The 19174-nt window shown below is 37.4% G+C and overlaps 1 protein-coding gene across 1 annotated transcript; it reads right to left on the reverse strand.

Moving 5' to 3' along the window:
- Nucleotides 1–5376: 5376 nt before the first annotated feature.
- tshz3a (teashirt zinc finger homeobox 3a) lies at nucleotides 5377–18208 on the reverse strand. The gene is made up of 2 exons (XM_046863828.1): nucleotides 17897–18208; nucleotides 5377–9772 (listed from the first exon to the last, which is right to left on the reverse strand). The coding sequence occupies exons 1-2, from the start codon at nucleotides 17934–17936 to the stop codon at nucleotides 6771–6773; spliced, it is 3042 nt and encodes a 1013-aa protein (XP_046719784.1). The 5' UTR covers nucleotides 17937–18208; the 3' UTR covers nucleotides 5377–6770.
- Between the last annotated feature and the right edge of the window lie 966 nt (nucleotides 18209–19174).

Below are 19174 nucleotides of genomic sequence, written 5' to 3' on the forward strand. Positions count from 1 at the left end.
CAACTTACCAGCATATGCTCCACATAAACACATTTTAAAAAGTGCAGTTGTTGAAGTTGTCTATAACATTTATTTAGTTTTTCTGGAAGGAGGTTCTGTGTTTTGTGTTTTGGGGTTTACTATTTATTTATAGCGTCTTAACTTATTAACACAAAATTATTAACACAAAATAAAAGATTGAATGGTTGTTCTTTTTAAGAAATTAAATTGTTCTGCAGTCTTAACTCTGAAATAATAATATTTATGAATACTCTGGTATAAAAGGAATAAAACATTTTGAAACGTGCCATTATAAGAAACATTTTATTATATATAATAATAATAATAATAATTATTATAATTATAGTGGTGATAATAATAATAATAATAATAATAATAATAATAATAACAATAACAATAAACAATAACAACTAATGTAGATATATATTTTAAAAAAAAGAGACAGAACTCACCAAAATAACGTTTAAAACAGATTCAATTCTCTTCTGATGAACCGTTAATATAGTTTGCTTTGTTTGAGCCACTTCAGGTAAGACAGACACAGATGACACTTCTGTCTCGCAGCAGCTGACATTACTGGGCCATTTTTATCTAAGAGAACAAGTCACCCTGCCAAGACCCTGATGTTCACAGCTTTGACAAGTTTCCACACCTCTTTGACGTGCCTGTATTCTGAGGGCTCTTGCCAACATGTTATCACGTCTCACAGTCATTCCTCAGCCCTGACCTGACACATTGAAGTTGTGTATAGGACATTCTGAGACAAGCAGAGTGACAGACTGTTTACACTACATACAATAATGTGCAAAAGTCACAGACAGCCCTCATTTTTATTATAAAAATGATTGTCCTTATTTTATGTCCTGAGCAAAGTTCTGATAAAAAAAAAAAAAATCTAAATTTAAGTTAATGGAGGCATGAATTCCAAAACAGCACTTTTAAACTAATTATAGTACGTGCGTTCGTGTGCATGCATGCGTGTGGGTGAGTGAAAAAAAAATCGAAATTACCATAAACATATAGAGAGCACCTTTGAGATAAAGACATCTTTTTATATTTTAGAATACTTTATTTACCCCCAAAGTAAAATTGGGAATCATCACATATGACAGCAATGTAGGAAGCTGGGGTCAAAATACAGGGTCAGCCATGTTACAGCACCCCTGGATCACAGAGGTTTGAGGATGTTGCTCAAGTGCACCAAGAGTGGCAGCTTGGGGATACTCAGGCTTGAAACCCTGACCTTCTGATTAGTAACCTAGAGCCTTAACCACTAAACTATCATCTTCTCTATCGTATAGATGCTGCATTAGATCATACTTGCATAGATTAAGTGCAGTTATAAAAAAAGCAACTGAGAACTCTCTTCAGCTCTCTTATGCAAAAGAGCTGAATCTAACTCTCTATAGCATTTGAAAAACCTACTAACAATATTCTACAACATTTTTACTCCACATAACTCCACTCTATGTTTTTGTTTTGTTTTACACCATTCTGTGAAAAAACCTTCACTTTTGTGTGTTATAATCCCTGGTAATCAGCAGTTTGTTTGTTTTTTATGCTTAAACCACTACTGGCACTGAAATATTGGTCTTAGTCACTGAGATCAAATTTTCCTACATTCTAATGTTTAATGTAAACATTTACTGTCACATTATGTAATCCTGACACATATTTTGCAAACATTGTTGACTATTTAAATATCACTGGTCTTAATTTACACTATAAATGATGAGATTTAAGTCATATTCATTGAGCAAACGATCACATTGTGTTTTTTTTTTTTTCTAACAGGATCTGCTTTTAATGATACCAAATATAATTAAAGTGTCTGGTAAGTTATACTGCATAAATAAAACAATATCAGCGTGTTTTAGCTTTAAATAAATTGTCTCAATATAGTATATATTTACAATACAAACAGAATTTTCTATATTTGTAACCAAAAATGATTTCTTTGCTTTTTTCTACATTAGTGTACATTAAGCTGAATGTTAAGGTTGAATGCATGAAATAATGGTGTAAACGCATGTTGAAATAACTAAGGTTGTATAGACATCTTGTCATATGCAAGAGCAAAAAGATATCAGCGTCCAACAGTGTGCTTATTCGTCATTTTACTCAAATCCATCCAACATGATGGCCATATCTGTGTGCTTCTAGGCTACCTACTGAGTCTGCTTGTGTTCACCATCTGTGTCTGCATCTCTAATCCAGCTAAGTGCTGCCACTGCTGTTGAGTGAGCAGCTTTCCACACAAAGCAATGACAAGTCAAGCAGCTCATCCAGACAGGCACACACACGTCTTCTCCCTGATCTTCAAAACGCTGGATTTCATCTCCTGCAATGTGTGAATAAATGGGACAGGAATGTGGCGCTTTGGCAGCTCCAACCGGGAGTGTCACGCCAGATCGTGTCCCCTGCCATCTCTGGATGGACGGAGCAGTGCGGGAGGTCACAAACAAGCGCTCAGCTCATTTCTGGCACGTCGCATTTGAAAGACTCCTGTGTGGAGAGACAGCGAGGCAGAGACGAGAGAAGGACAGTGACGAGACTGATGCCGCATTGGCCAGGCTTTGATAGAACATGAGTAGGTGTCTTGTCACATCAGTTTCTTGCTCTGCAATGTCAAAGCTCCTGCCATGTTGACTAGTTTAGTGTTTAGTGCAGTTAGGTTGCCTGCATCCTAAAAGTGAAATGTTGCACTTTCTCTTCTAACACAGGTTGACATTATACTGATTTCAGGCAAACAGTTAATAGATTGATGGGCTATGTGATTTGCTGAGTTCTGTGTGCATTTATTTTTTATTTGTTGCTTTTCGCCGAGGTTAAAAATTAAAAAATGTGAATTAGAAAGTAATTGATTCCTCTTTTTTTAAAGTAAACACTCAGTTCTGGTCAGGATTGCAGTTAAAACCCCTGTTGTTATTTATTAATTCATTTGTTTGTTTGTTTTGCAATTGAACTTGTCTTCTCAGTTTTGTTGTTCTTCTTGTTGCTGTTGTTAATGTTGCTGTTGCTCTTCTTCTCTTGCTCCTCCTTTGTCAACTCCAGAGGAAAGTGATATGACAGAAATATTGTATCACTAGACATTCAACCATGATTAAACCCTTTAAAGCTTATACCCTAGCAGGAACAGCAGTGTATTGACATATCATTTTTGGATCAGGCAATCCATCTGCTTGCCAACATAACATGTTTTCCAGTAGTGGGAGAAAACCTGTGTACCCTAAAAGAATCCAGGTGGACAACATGCAAAATTCCACACAGATACTAAGTCAAGTTTAAGAATAAACCCTGAAGACTGTTGTGTCCCTCAAATGTGAGGCACTAGACACTAAAGTCACTAAAATTATAAAACATTATTTTCATACAGTCAGCATTTTCCCATGTTTGGGACTATTGCTTAAGGTAATGGGGTCAGAAGGCAGGAACTAATGGATTGTTACACAGCTTTTGACATGTTATTTTAGCATGTAGCTCACTATAATTAGTGTTGTCAGCAAGCATTAATGTAGTGATACATGGATTTGAACAATGAAAAGAGCATCTTTGGCAAATGTCAGATCCTGTGCGAGAATGTTCCGGGCAGTTCTTCAAGGAAATGACCCAGTGAAAAAGGGCACTGGGTAGTGGTATCTGGAAGCTCAGGGGTAAAGGTGTTGGCATTGGTCTATGGATCAGAAGGTCACAGGTTTAAATCCCTCCACCGCCATGCTGACACTTCTGGGCACACACTTAAGCAATACCCCAAACTCTTCCCTGCTCAGTTGTAAGTCGCTCTGGATAAGGACATCTGCCAAATACGAAAATTAATTAAATGGTTCTAAAAGTAGGTTCTATAAAGCATTATTTTTATTTTGTTACCCAGGTGGAAATTAGAAGCACGGTTATAGACAGTATATGATTGTTCTGATTAGTATAGACTGAATAGCCTTATTAGTCTATTTCTTATTATCCTACAGTACTTAGCTGGTAAAATCCAATGTGTTTTGTCTGTGAAAAGTCAAAGCAATATTGCCTTGAGCTAGACTGGTATTGATATCCAGAGTCCCTGGGATAGTTTTAAAATCGAGCATTATCCTGAATTGGACAAAAAATGTGAGAACCTTTTCTAATGATATTATTCTCAAGTGTGAACACACTGGAATATCATATTAGAAATACTGATTGTAGTTTAATCTCCCAAACGCTCTAATATTTTGAGCATGAGTTAGCGTATAACTCAGGCTGAATGGACTCAGTGGGCAGTGAGTACAGCCACCTCCTCTCAGTCCTGCGACTTGTCCAGAGCTGTCGCACATTGTCATGTCATTTCAACTCAACCCACAATAAGACCTGACATGTAAGGAGAGACTGAGCATAGTCTCGGTGGAGCTGAAGTGAAATGAAAAGTCTACCAACGATTTATTTCTTATAAGCATATGCAAAAAGTGCTTATTATCTCTTATATTGCAATGTATTGTGCATAAAAACTACAGTTGTAAGCTCCAGTGCAAATTGTACAGTTTGCCTGATTTCCTTTTTTTTTTATTAAGTTTTTATTAAATTGGTTTTCGGTTCCAACTTTCTGATTTCTCATTTCTCTAAGAATTCTTGTTCAAACTCGTCTGATCGGTTTGAAGCTCATCATGCTGTCAAAGTCAGCTTTCTTCTCATTAGCTGGAGCCGCTGTTGTCAACATGCACTCTCAAATTAGATTGACATCTAAACCCCTCAAATATACAAAGCAATTTAGATGATATTCATCAAAGTGGTGACAGAACCACAGAGAAAGAGGACACTTCTCTCTCTCGTTTTATCTCTCGATTTTTTATCACAAGAATTAAGTGAGAAAAAAGGAAAAATAAATTGCACAACTTGATTGGTCAAGATGTATTGTAAGAGAGGATTCAGGCTGTACATATTTAAGTACAGTAATGAATTATGTTCATGGACAAGGCTTTGCAGCTCATTTTGAAAGATTAACAAATAGAAAATAATGTGCAAAAACTAAAAAAAAAAGGATAATACAGGGGAATCATTATATAATTACTGTGTTGTTATTATGTTTTATATTGAATTGTGTTAAATTTGTGGCATCATAGCAACAGCAATACCGCAAATATTTTTGATTAACGTTTAGCTCTAAATACTGTTGTGACATACATGTATCATAATTATTTGATATATGCTCTGCCTTAAACATATTTGTTTTTATATAAACTTGAGAGAGAGTATTTACTTAGCAGAATGCATCATAGGGAAATACTTAAACATTAAATAATATTGCAATGATGAAAAGATTTTCGCAGTTACACAAAATACCTTCGATCAGAAATGGCCGTAGATAAGGCAAAATTACATTTTTATATTTTACTTTACTGAAATGCAGCTTTTACATTTTACATTATAAAAATAGATGTTGTTAAAAAAGAAAACACAGAACACTGGATAGTTTTGCTTTATGAATATAACTAAAAGTACATTTACCAGTAAGCTTACAATATGCAAACATTTCTTTTGTATTATATGACACTAGATTGTAAGCAATATATCATACATTCGTCATCCTCTTTATTATAAAATCCCCTGTACTTCTGCTTATTTATGCAGTTATCCAGTTAGCCAATTTGGTGGCAGCAGCACAATGCATAAATAACGTAGGTACAGGTCAAGAGTTTTAGTTAAATTTTATCCAACATGAAAATGAGGGGGAAAAAACGTGGCATGGTTGTTGGTGTCAGATAGTTTACCATTTCAGAAACAGATAATCACCAGAGATTTTTTTTCAAACATAACATTATTAACACAAAATGGTGCAATAACCAAAACACATCCTGTGAGCAGAGAGTCTGCAGGTTGAAACACCTTGTTGATGAGATCAGAGGAGAATGACCTGACAAGTCAATAGAAACTGAAATGAGCACTCTTTAAAACTGTGCTGAGCAGAAAAGCATCTCAGAATGCACAACATATCAAGCTTTGATTTGAAAGCGCTACAGCAGCAGAAGATGCCATTAAGACATCAGGTTGCTTTGTGTTATTTGCACAATTCTGTGTAAAAGCCAAAGAAATCACTTTGTTCTAATTTGGATGTTTTCATGTGAACATTAACTGAAGTTCTTCGCCTAAATGTGTCTGACTGTATGCACTGTGCTGTGCACGGTTGACTGTTTACTGATCAGTAATAAATAATGGATAAGTGAGCACATGTACAGATGTCAATAAATGTCCTATGTTAATATTTTAGTCTTATGGTTATCAGGTTGAAGTGGTGCTGTGTTGTATAAAATAGCAAACTGCTGTACAAACTGTATGAAAATAATGTAGATTTATATGCATAAACATAGATTACGACAACAGAAGAAAAAAAAAACATTTGCAAATAAATAAATAATAAATAGAATGAATAATCATGGAAAATATTAGCCCTGTACAAATGTACACTTTGTTACCTATTTGAACTGTAAGCACATCAGCATAAAGTTGATGATTATACAGAAATAAATAATCATGTATATGCCACTTTTTATATAATAATTTTTATGAAAAAAATTCGGTGAGTTATACTTCCTACCGGATATTTATTTTATTTATGACATACATATTATGATAATAAACTTTTTATCAACATACAATACACATCCTGTACAACAATTACACAGATGTTTTGATATTTCAGTTTTTATAAACTCCTGTTCCTCCATGAACTGCATTCTGAGCTGCTGAAATTAAGATTAATAGTACACCTTTTATACTCTGTACAGCTGCTTGCCACCTGCAGTGGATCAGAGGAACGACAAGACAGTTTTCTCCAATACGTTTGTTGAATGCTTTACAATCGTCTTGCTGAGATTTTTACATGAGAATTTAGCCAAATCTTGTAATCTAAAGCCGAGATGTGATTCAAGATGAGAGATGTATGATGAACGTTTTTGGATTTGTGTAGCACATTCACTACAGAAGAAAACTGGGTGACCTGAGTCAACGTTTTTCATAAACTTGGTCCTGCCTGTGCGCCTCAGCTGGTATTTCACATTGGCAAGCCAGTGGCTGATAGTTGTCATGGAAAGACCTGTAGCATGTGAGATGACCAGCCTCTCTTGAGGGCTCAAGTCTGATATGACATACTTCCCTTCAGCTGTCTTTCTGAGGCCAGATGTGAACTGGGCTTGCAGAATTAACAAGTGTTGAGGATTCCAGTGCGACTGCCTTCCATTGCGTTTGTGCACCATAGATGCATCATCTCCTGCGTTTGACGTTTGAGAATCTTCAATACCCGAACTCTCGGATTTGTGAGAAGTCTGAGAATTTAAGACATGACTGTCGGAAAAATTGCGTAACATGTCTGATATTTCTGATAGTGCACTTTCGTGCACTGGACTGACTGGGGGGCATTTGATTGTATCAGTTAAATCAGTCTTGGTCATAGCAGGAAGAGAGTTCAACACTTTCCCTGGGAGAGAAGCTGTAACTAAACACTGGTTCCTTTTGCCTTTGGATAAATCTATTGGTTGGTCTTTGTCATTGTGATACACATATAGATGTAATGGCTCTGGCTTTGAGGTGGATATCGGAGCTGAAGCAACCGCAGCCCTCTCTGCCATACTGTTGCTCATCTTTAGAAGCATACTCATAGGATCCTCAACTGGTTTCACAGGATTGGCCGCTTTACCCAAATGAAGATTCATGACTGACTGAAGGGCATTTAAAGGACTAACAAATGGTTGTTTTGGCTCTGGGTGAACAGTTATTACTGCGCTGTCTTCACAGAAATCTAAAGAGGTTGTGAAGCTTTCGTTACATTTTTTTGACTCCCTCCCACTTACATTATTCTCAGAGTCAGCAATCTTGTTATCTTTGTTCTTTAGTGTTTCGCATCCTTCTACTGCAGGAGAATTGGATGCTGATTTCCTGTCTGCACTCGTAGCAGAGGAGATTATAAAGTGCCTTGCTACGGAAGTCTGTTCATCTTTGTCCTTTCTTGTTTCCTCAGCAATGTTCTGTGTTACTTTCTTTACCAATTCCTCCATGGCATGCAGGTTTACTTTGGGTGAAGGAGTTCTCTGTTGAGGGCTGGAAGGGATTTCATTTTTGTCTGAGAATGAAACTTCCACACCATGCACTAGTTGCTGCATGGAAGAGTTGTAGAGAGAAGGCTTTATGCTATTCTGCAACTGATAAGCAGCATGAATGCTTTGATATCCTCCCCAGCTGGGAGTGCCCTTCTGTGCTTTGTTAATGGCAGAAGTAACAGTGTTCTCCAAGGACTTAAGGATATCCAGGTTCATTTTTGGACAGTCCTGCAAGTCCTCTTCAGTAAGATAGTCAGATTTTGAAGACATTGTGAACCTCTCCTCTAAATTGTTGTCACTTCCCAGTTCTTTAGAATGCATGTCTTTTAGGAAAATCTTTTGCTGCTTTTCTGGTTGTTTTAGAGGAGTAGAGGTATGCAGTGATTTGGTGCTTTCATTTGGGGAGGATGTGGAGGAACAAGGTCTCTCTTTTGGGGTCTTCACATTTTTCATCTTCATTTTCCCAGGCAAGGATATCTGTTCTGAAATGCATCTGTTCATTTTTTGGGGAGATTGATTAGCTTTAACAAAGTGCCCTGTCAGCATGATGTGGGCACTTAACTGCTGCAAAGTCTCAAATGATTGTCCACATTCCATACACCTCAAAATCTGGGATTTTATCTGAGCGGTGTTACTCATCCCCTTGTGGTCCATGAGACTCTCCTTCTTGTTAATGTCAGCAACCTTGGGAACACTAACATTTATTAGACTTTCATTAGAAGAGGCTTTCTGATCAGTGCCATTTAGTTTAGTTATATCTAATTCTACAGGTACTCTCTTTCTGAAAGATGACATCACTTTAGCAGCAGCAACTGATGTTCCAGGTTCCTTAAGAGGCACTTTTTGGTAGTGTTTGGTTTTAATCATGTGTACACTGAGATCTTGCAAGGATTCAAAAGAGTGACCACAATACATACAGCGCAGCACCTTCTGTGCATCCTCCTTACCCTCCAGTTCCATTAAAGAGCGTTTACGTGGCTTGGACCAGCTCTTGGCCCCTTTGTCAGCCTTCTCATGGTTGTCATCTCGGTAGTGGCCTGTATCATTCATGTGAACTGTAAGGTCAACCAGTGTGTCATAAGAGGCACTACAGCTTTTGCAATGAAACTTGCTTGCACCACTAAAGATGGACCCATACACCCTAGCACTTTGGCGGTAGAGCTGAACGGTGCTGAAAAGATTAGTTTCCCTTTGAGGGTGAAGCTGTTTTTCAGAAACCTGCTGCAAGGTCTTTGCAACTGCAGACTGGTGCCAGTCATAGCAATTACCCCCAGGACTGCTGCTGCTGCTGCTGCTGCTACTGCTTGTTTCAGATCTTTTCTCTGTACATGACTGAGAAGGATTTAGACTTGGCGAAGACCAAAAGGAGTTAGAAAGAAAACCATTATAAATGGCTTTTATCTGTTCCAGACTATCTGAGCCACACAGTGATTTCTCGGATCGCTCATTAAAACACTCTTTCATTGGGTTGTCTTTAATATTAATTGACCTGCTGTCAACATCTGATGTAGGTTCATTCGCCTCATTAATGTGTAATTCACTGTCAGTCTCAGAAAACTCAGCAGTAGGGAAGCAGTGTTCATCCTTTGATTTTTCAATGGCAGAGTCCTTCCTTAAGTCATTGTTAGCCAGTGGCTTCTCTGTGGTTCTTGAGTCTTCCTTTACAAAATCCTCATTTTGGATTCTTGGTTCTTCAACATCCTCTGAATCATAAGCTAAAAAAGGAGGAAAAACATCAGATGTCAGCATAAGCAAACTTTTTCTTTATATTTTACAAAATGACCTTTTGCAGTCTTTCTATAAAAAACAAGTTAATGGACTAAAGTCATCATTTATGTGAAATATCTTTATCATTACAAGGGGCCATAGAATAAAGAAGTGATCTGATATGTCTGACAAGGTGTCTTATGAGCTTATGAACTTGCCGTTGACTTGAAGCAGAATATCATTTATATAACTTTTTACCCTTTATCGTCATTGATATTTACATGGATCATCAGACTGTTTATAATGTTTATAATGTTTAGGCAGTATCTGCTTGTCTAACACTGGGTGTCTGTGCTAATTGCAGGGATTTATTTGTACCTCAGCTATCTGTACCAATCAAATGAAAGACGATTTATTTTGAACTACAACCAGCTTGATACACTTACTATACTGTATACAACTCACATGTAAGTCTTGAGAAAATTTAGTCTATAAAAGCTTTCTTGGTCATTTCATTTCACATCTGTCAACTGCATAGCCAGATGTAACAGCTGCCAGGATATAGAGTTTCAATTCATTTTTGCTTGATAGAAGCCAAATGATTTTTCCAGCCATTTGTTAATGGAACTATTTAGTGGCTTCTGATGACTTATTGTGTGTTTTTAGAAGACTCCCAATCAAAAAAGCAAGCTCTCTTGTGATAAGTATATCTCAGGAGTCCACAACCCTAGAGGTCTCTACAATAAAATTGGACTTTTGCTACATCTCACACTCATGAGTCATCATGAAAGATTACCAAAAGTGCAAGCCTAAACAAAAGGCCTACTTACACATGTACAAAAGTGTTTTATTTGTCATAGTCTATTCCTGTAAACCATTTGCTTTTTTGGGATTGAAAATGTGTGATGAAACACGTGATATATTTTGTGAAGAAGAGGCAGCTGCTACCACTTAATCTATATTCCCTCATGCTTGTGTTGTAACAAACCTGTGCAAGGGTGAAAAAAATGTAAGTAAAAATAAAGAAAAAAGGTGGACATATGTTTAGGGGGTTTACAAATAAAGACAAAAGAGTGCAATGCATATGCCACCTGTCACTTTAAATTCTTTCTGATGACTATTTACTATAGACAGGTTAGATGTTGGGAGAAAGCTGTCTGGCTGACCACCTTCATATGACAGATTCGATGGGGCATCCACACCCCTCTTGCTGCCAGTTGCACCCATCCACCAACCCAAGGAGTGACTATTTCCTTTTATGACAGCCTGTCTGCTACTAGTTTGACATTGTCTTCTGATACTGTAAGCGGAACAATCATTCTTAGAAGCCACACCAAATTTGCCCTGCTCTCTCCACCTTTACTCATTCTTGTTGTTATAGTTGTTCATGTCAAATTGTTTTCAGTGAAAGGTGTTAGACCCTTCTCATATTCTGTATCTAATTTAAACCAAAATCCGATGCACCCCATCACATAGATATTCTCTCTCCACTACCTATTTTTGCGTTAATTGTACACACAAGATCTAACAGGACAGCCAATGTGAAAGCACAAATAGCTCTCATTTCAACTGATAATACACAATCTTCGGAGACTGTGCTTCTCTCATTTAGCCTCTCACTAGATGTCAGCCAGGATGCTTGTAGGATTGGAGCTTTAAAGGATAATTGGCAGGTGCAGGCCAGTCTTATTCCCCTTTAGATTTGGATTGTCACTAGGTATCCATTACCTGCCAATCTCCTCTGATCATTTCTGGCAGCCTTGATCAAAAGATGTCATTTGTACTGCCTGGTTTGGCATGAATTCTGAAACAGCTCGTAAAGAGAATGAACCAGGTGTAAATACAATGACATGATCATTTTCCTGCCCACTCATATCACAGAGACAATTATGGTGACACACAGTGGGCTCAATAAAGCGAAATTGCTCTTTTTTTTTTTTTTAGGTCAATGCCACTGTTTTTGAAATTCTTTCTTAAAAAAAAAACCCTCACATATAAATATAATATATTTACATAAATATAAGAGTTTCATTTTCAATGCATGAGTAAAGGCAAATGAAATAGTGCTAAAAAAACTTAACAGTTAAAGCAGGCAAATGCCTTTCTACAGTTTTTAGAAAATCTAAGAATGATTGAATTGTAATCCATCACGAGAGGCATCATAAGCAATTATTTTCCCAAATTTGATTGACATCCATGGTAATTTATTAAGTTAATAAAATGTGATGTGTGTACCAACCCTTTGAAAAAAATGGCAGTAGCAAGCATTTCCAGGCATTATGCTTCTTTTGATTTATGACGCTATTATGTCTAGCTCTATGTGCTTGGCTTTGGGTCATCGTTTGTGAAACCAAAAATAAAAATCCAATTCAAATTAATGCCTAATTACTTTTGCTGGTATTATAAAAATGAAACACAAATAAGAATGATTGTATTTAAGAAGCATGGAGAGCATGTATCAGCCTTGACAACTGAGCAATGAAAAGCACTATCCTGCTTCAGAATAGTTCTGCTTCAGTTTCAAGAGACATTGTAAGACTTTATAAAGCCAAAAAGATCTGACTTCCCTTTATATATATATATATATATATATATATATAAAAAAAAAAAAAAAAGGAAATACAATTTTATAGAGATGCAATGGTGAACTACTGGACAATATTTATTTATTTATTTATTTTTTAATTTTAAATTTTTTGCGATATCCAAACCCAAATGCACATATAATGTATTTACTAATGAGCAACTCATGTTCACAAATGACAACTTTTAAAGAAGGATGTGTGATATAGATTGAAAAAACAAATTGTTTTTCCCTCAGGCAATGCTAATAGAGCCATTTAGACAAGCAAAATATCACACCAGTAAGAACATAATTTAAATTATGTTTAATTTAATGCTAGTTTACCTTGTGTCTCTTTTTTCCATGCCAAACATCTAGAAACTCTGCATTATTACAATTCATTATTTACATGCATGAGAGATCTGGAAAAAATGTCTAGAGTCATTTATAATAACCCAAATAATCACTCTTTACAACCGTTGTAAAATAGAAAGGCACAGAAAAACTTCCTGTCAGCTCAAAACTCAACTCATACTTCTTTGTCCTCAGTCTGCTGACCCTCTGCTCACGGGATCTTTGTTTTTTTCCAGTATTCTTGTGTAAACTATACAAACTGATGTGTGGGAAAATCCCAGGAGATCAACGCTTTATGAAATATTCAAACCAGCATCTGCCATGGTCAAAATCACAAAGATCACACTTTTTCCTATTCTTATGTTTGAAGCTCTTGATTAACTGCAGCTCTTATACTGTACTGATTAGACGTCATAAATGTACAGGTGTGCTATTGTTCCTAATAAAGTGGACAATGAGTGTAATACCTGTATAATTATGCATTTATTTAATCACCTGTCCAGTTTTAGGAAGCCTGCGCCAATTCTCAACTCAGATTCCTATTATTGGAGTAACACATGACGTAGATTTTCACTTTTGTATATCTCTTTTGCACTATTTTGCATCATTTCTAGGGATATTGTGCATATAAACTCAAGGAGATTAGCTGTTTCTAAAAAATTCAAACTCAAAGTCATTTATGATATTTGCTATGAATATAAACCAAAGATTTCAATGTGCATCTCCATGCTTCCCGTTTCACTGGGATCTGCACATGACATGAAACTAGTATTGGAAATGGTTTTGTATAATTTGTTTTAGATAATTACAATCTTTTTTTCATATGTGCATGTATGTCTCTATTGAAATTCTATCTGACCCAAAATGCACTTTCAGGGGGCATATTTCTTTTTCTCTAAATATCATGTTACATGCCTTTGATTCTCTGTTCCCCTTGACAGTGGTGTGTCTGATGTGCCTCAGCTGCCAAGAGTGACTGGCAGCGATTCTGTATGAGTCAAAGCCAGCAGCTGCTAGATGATGGTGTAGCAACAAAGGCTTCTACCAGATGGATTGCAATCATTATTCCTCTCTATAAGGAAAAAGGTGAGAAATGTAGAGTAGATGTATCATCATTAAACAAAACAGCTTCTTTGAATTCACTTTGTCTCAAATGAAGCACTGGCCCCCAAATAACACTCCCTGATGATCTCATAGCAAGTTTGAATAAAGCACCATCGGAGAGTTTATTGTTATATACACGGCTCCTGCAATGACGGACCACTACACAGTTGGAGTATTGTAACAAACAGATCGAAAGCACCACCATTCATCATAGAGCACACATCTAAGGCTGTCTCTGTCTCTTGAACTCTCAGGTTACAGGCTTACATGGCCCGTCTAAATAATATTCACTGTGATGAATGACCCTGCAAGCCTCCTACCTCTCATTAATCTTTTTCCTTAGAGGAGCATCCATCACTGAGCTGTGGGAGAGCACGCAGGGTTCATACTGAGGCCAGCCAAGCTTGAGTGATGCATGTCACTCTGAGCTGAGGCTAGAATGCACAGGCACAAACAAATGCTTATTGCAGCTTGTATGCACCTTAATACACACAGAAACAATCTCAAGAGAAAATGTACACACTGTACACACATAAATCAAGCAAAATTCATTATGTTTCTTAGGCGAGGCTTAAAAATTCATCTGGACAACTGGAGTGTATGAGTGTGCATTACCTTAAATTTAGAACACACTTGCTCTCTCATTCTTTCAACATGTAATACATCTCTCTTTACAATTAATCAGGATCACTCTTCCTTCCGTAGGCCTCCCAAGTCCCTCTGCAGTATGACTATCTCATTTGTCACAACAGCTCTCACTTTCCTTGACACTCAACTCTCACCCTGAGACTCCACCTGGCACCATTTTATATCCTGTTTAACAACCTCCATGCCACCCATCCCCGATCTCTTTGTCTTTATTTTACAATGTCCTCTTGTGACCCATCAGCTCTCTTCTTTTCCCATCCACCATGTGTCTTTGGAAAGGGAGTTTGATAAATGACAAGTGTCAGAGTGTCAAAAATAGAGTAGTGGCATGATTAACAACTCTGTTGAGAGGGTAATTGACGGTTTGGCTTGGTGCTGATCTTCTCCACCAGGGTTTGAGTTTCTGGACCCCTAAGGGATATGTTGAGTCACTTTCCCAAAATGGAGCATACATAAAAAAAGCACCTCCCTGGAAAAAGGAGGCGCATTCCTTTTCTCTAAAAAGAAGATTGATGTCTCCATTGTCGTCCCAGGGAGGAGACGTCAATCTCACAGTGCTGCCAGAGAGATGAAACTCACATGTTCAGACAATAACAAGTGTGTAGCTTTGCTGCAGATTTGATTTGAGTTAAATATGGGAATTTACCGCTAGACGTATTCCCATACTAGGAAATCAATGAGAATGGATGTTTTTAATAATGACAAAGTATAATATATACTGGGGAATTATTAGCAATTTAAACAGGAAGGTGATGTGGAGAAGTCTCCTGTACTTTCTAATAGCTCTTGGCCTTCCTGGCAGGCCTCACCCCTGTGTCGTGAAGCTCAAAAGGCGTATGTCAATCATTATGGTAAGCCACACCATTATGGAGGTTCATTAGGAATGCAGTATGAAGAACAGATGTAGTATATCACTCGACACTGTGGGACTGCATCTGCGGAAAATGTATGTTATGTCTACAAGCACCTCTCTCTGCAATTTTATTCAAAAACAACTGCACACAAGTTTACACACGGATAAAACTATGCTCTCACAAAAAAAGGTAAGAAACTATAGCTTTCCTTGTTACTTAGAATATTTTTTATTGGAAAGTGTGAAATGTTCCTTCAGAGTATTAGCCTAAAAGCTAATTAAAGGATCCCACTTGGTTGTTAACATTCAATTATGTGCTTCAAACAGTTTTTAAGAGAAATACACATTGAAGGTGCAAAAGATGTAGCCTTGAAAAACCACTCCAGTGACAAGAGAAAGGAGTTAGATTGTGCAGTCGTTAACTTGTATCAAATGCAATTGTAGACACTCTTGTACTGTTCATATAATCTTTCAAGTCTTGCCTTAAGCACATTAGCTGAGCTGTGGTGTAAATTAATATAACTCCAGCACATGATGGCTGATAGCCAAATCCTTTTGTTTTTTGTACTATAAAACCATGGGCCTTCATAGTCTCCCTCTCTTTCATCATCCTCATCACCACAAGCAGGCTCACTCATCAGCCTGAATAATCTCCTCCACATTTCTCAGGCACTGTTCTCCCTTCCCACAGAGGCAGTCAGCAAGGCCTAGGATCCAGCACAAGGTTTGTAGTAATCAGAATTTTCTAAGACTTGTTTTGGTGAGACTGGTTTGTAACATATCAGACATCTAACTTGTCACTAATGAACTCGTCAATCCTTAATAAAGCCTTAGTAATGTAATAGTGTAAAAGAGCACCAAGCCCGCAGCAAATACTTTGTAATAGGTATGGGGCCACAGATGAATACAAAAAATGAAAGTGAATACATTTGTATAAAAATTATATCAGGTATTAATTTCATCATAGCAGTTCAGGGCAGCTTCATTCAACACATATAACAAAGCTCATTTTTCACCTGAATTTTTAAATTAGGTTAAAGCAATAGTTGAGGCCAGCAGTAGCAGTTAATATCTACTTGATTACATCAAAGTACCAGAAACCTAATTTGACTTGGTGACAGGGCACATGGCTCGTCATCTCCGATCATTACAGCTGTCAACAATCCATCAAGTTTACAGCTAATTGGGTGTGCACTAATGAAGCTGGCAAAATGGCTTTTCGTAAGAGAAAGAGAGAGAGAGAGAGAGAGAGAGAGAGAGAGAGAGAGAGAGAAATAAAAAGATAGGGGACTGCGACAAGTAAAAGTAAGAAATTTAAATAAAAAATAAATGTACTACACAACCCAGCAACATGCAATGTTTTGAAAATAAACCCCACCTTTTGGAAATCTTTTTATGCACGCCCTTCAAAATTAGTACTGAAAGGAAAATGGAAAATAGTATGAAAAAAGTAATAATGTAATAATCAGAAACAAAACTTACAAAACCATTTCCACCACTAGTTTCATAGCATTAAATTTGTGCAGATCCCAGTGTGTTGAAATAAAAGGCCAGGCGAGTGTTTGGGAAAAGAATGAGTGTGCTCACATGGCCTCGCTCTGATTGACCATTAAAGCCTTTGATGGATGAGGCTGTCACGGGGATAACAATTAAATCCAACATGAGACAAAGCTGTTCTGACAGGCCAGAGTAACGGAGCAGGCCGTAGCCCTCCATTAAGCACCCAATCCCCCTCCACCCCCCTACCCCCAATGCATACTTACTCACTTACACACACACACACACACACACACACACACACACACACAAAAACAATTGTCTTACTATGCTAGCAAGGACTTTCCACTGACATTATTAATGCCAACTACATTTAGCCAAACCTTAACCTCTTTTAAACTGACTAGCTTTCGGGTTTTTTGTTTTTATTTATTGAAAACAAACAGCCAATTGTCTCCACAAGATAATATTCCTATTCTTCTGGGGACATCTGGCTTCCAATAAGATATACTAAGATGACAGTAAGCTTACTGTAAAATCCATTTCCTTACTCATGCATTACCAAAGATATACATTTTTGCATTAATAACCCCTTGGATTTGGTCATTATTGTTCAAAAAGATTGAAAACTTTTTCAATCTTTTGAATGACAGCACACAGATGAAATAATGCAATTTTTTTAATCTTTTCTGTCTCTAGCTGGTGCAGAGTTCATAAGTTGGAAGTTCAGCATAGCGGCTTAGTAGGTGAGCAGGTATCCTAAATAAACCTAGAGCCCCGAAAACTTACTGAAATGAATTCTGAAAACTGTCACCTAAAGATTTTTCAGGTTTTTGTATATACACTCATATGCACGCATACACTGCATATTCCCACTCTATACAAGAATTGTATAATGCAAGAATAAATGTAGCTCAATCAGTGACTTGCTTTGGTTTTGTACAGATTTATAGACGAATTTTTCTGAACACAGAGAGAAAAGGAAACACAAAAACAGTTATAGTCTTAAAAATACACCAATCTTGTGTTACGAAGAGAAAAGATTTCTTTTTAAGCTTTCTTTAAAAAAACAAAAAGGGAAACCTGATGTAAACAGATGAATAGATGGCATACCTGGCGCGCGCTTGGGTGCTCGCTGCTTTCTCCTGGCCATACTTGTAAAGGTGGAAGTGCTCAGTCCAGCTCCTCCAATTCCGCCACTTAGTTCAATCCGATCCCAGCTCCAAGCTAGCACCGTCTCCACCGCAATAGTTCACATTTACAGCGTTTTAAAGCGGAGCAGGTGAATGGGTTTGGAGCTGCTCTTCTTTGTTCTTGTCGCCCGGTGAAACGAGAAGCGAGCAGGAAAGAGTCACGCGGCTCGGAGCGCGCGCCGGGCTCATCACGTCACTCAAAAGTCCGCGAGCTAGATTTCCCCCAGCAGCTTTCGGACACTCCCACGCCACGTCTCTGTTACGACATGCACGATCCGATCCCGTTAACGCACTGACGATACGCCGACAAGTCCAGGGCGTTTTATCTTCAGCATGCATTACATTCAGTACACGTTTCACTTCTACTTATTATTTTTCCTATTTACCTGCATCTGTCATAAGATCTGAATGGGGTTCCTGTGTTTTAATGAGTAGGAGTTATACTGCATGAGAAATGTCTTTCGGTTTTTATCTAAAAGATTTCAGAAGTACAGACATGCTTGGTTTTCGCCAACATCTCTGATTCACACTGTTGCCAGGAGCTGAGAGGTTCTTTGATTTCAACAACACAGGGGTGGATAACTGTAACAACAAATCTCATCACTAATCACATTTTACAACTATAACAAGTCATGAAGTTTGGCTTTCCAAAGAAATAAGAATGCTTTTCCGATTTCTACTTTGGTAGAATTATAAAGGTATACATATCGTTATAGCGTGCAACATCAACATCATATGCTTACATGTGCATGTTTCAAAAATACATATCCATATGCAGATGCATGATCATTGCATCAAATGCTCATTGTGAGAAGGAAAGACGTTTTAGACAGTCATAATTAAAAACGGTGTACTGTAAAATATAGTGTACAGAAAGGGAAATAGTGATTTTGGATCTGTTTATCTGCTGCATTTGTCATTCATTCATTCATTCATTCATTTATTTATTCATTCATTGTTAGTTTCTACTGTATCCTGATCATGGACATCATGGCTCATCAACCTATCTGGGAATGTGGTTAGAATACACTGTGGAAGGAATGCCAATCCATCTTAAAGGGCATCATGCCCAAACACACATTCCCTCACATCTAGGGGCAATTTGTGGCATAACAAATCCAAAAACACAAACCAAAAACACTTGAAACACATTAGGCTGGTAGGTTTTTTTTTTCTCTAAAATTGTATATTATGTTGG

This window comes from Silurus meridionalis, chromosome 13 (assembly GCF_014805685.1).
Source record: "Silurus meridionalis isolate SWU-2019-XX chromosome 13, ASM1480568v1, whole genome shotgun sequence".
Lineage (NCBI taxonomy): Eukaryota > Metazoa > Chordata > Actinopteri > Siluriformes > Siluridae > Silurus > Silurus meridionalis.

What these genes read in the sequence shown, in the direction of transcription:
- tshz3a (XM_046863828.1), bottom strand. Translation starts at nt 17,936, where the DNA reads ATGGCCAGGAGAAAGCAGCGAGCACCCAAGCGCGCGCCAG. An exon ending in AGCACCCAAGCGCGCGCCAG is followed by an intron (nt 9,773 to 17,896) that starts GTATGCCATCTA and finishes CTCCTTTTTTAG; the next exon opens with CTTATGATTCAGAGGATGTT.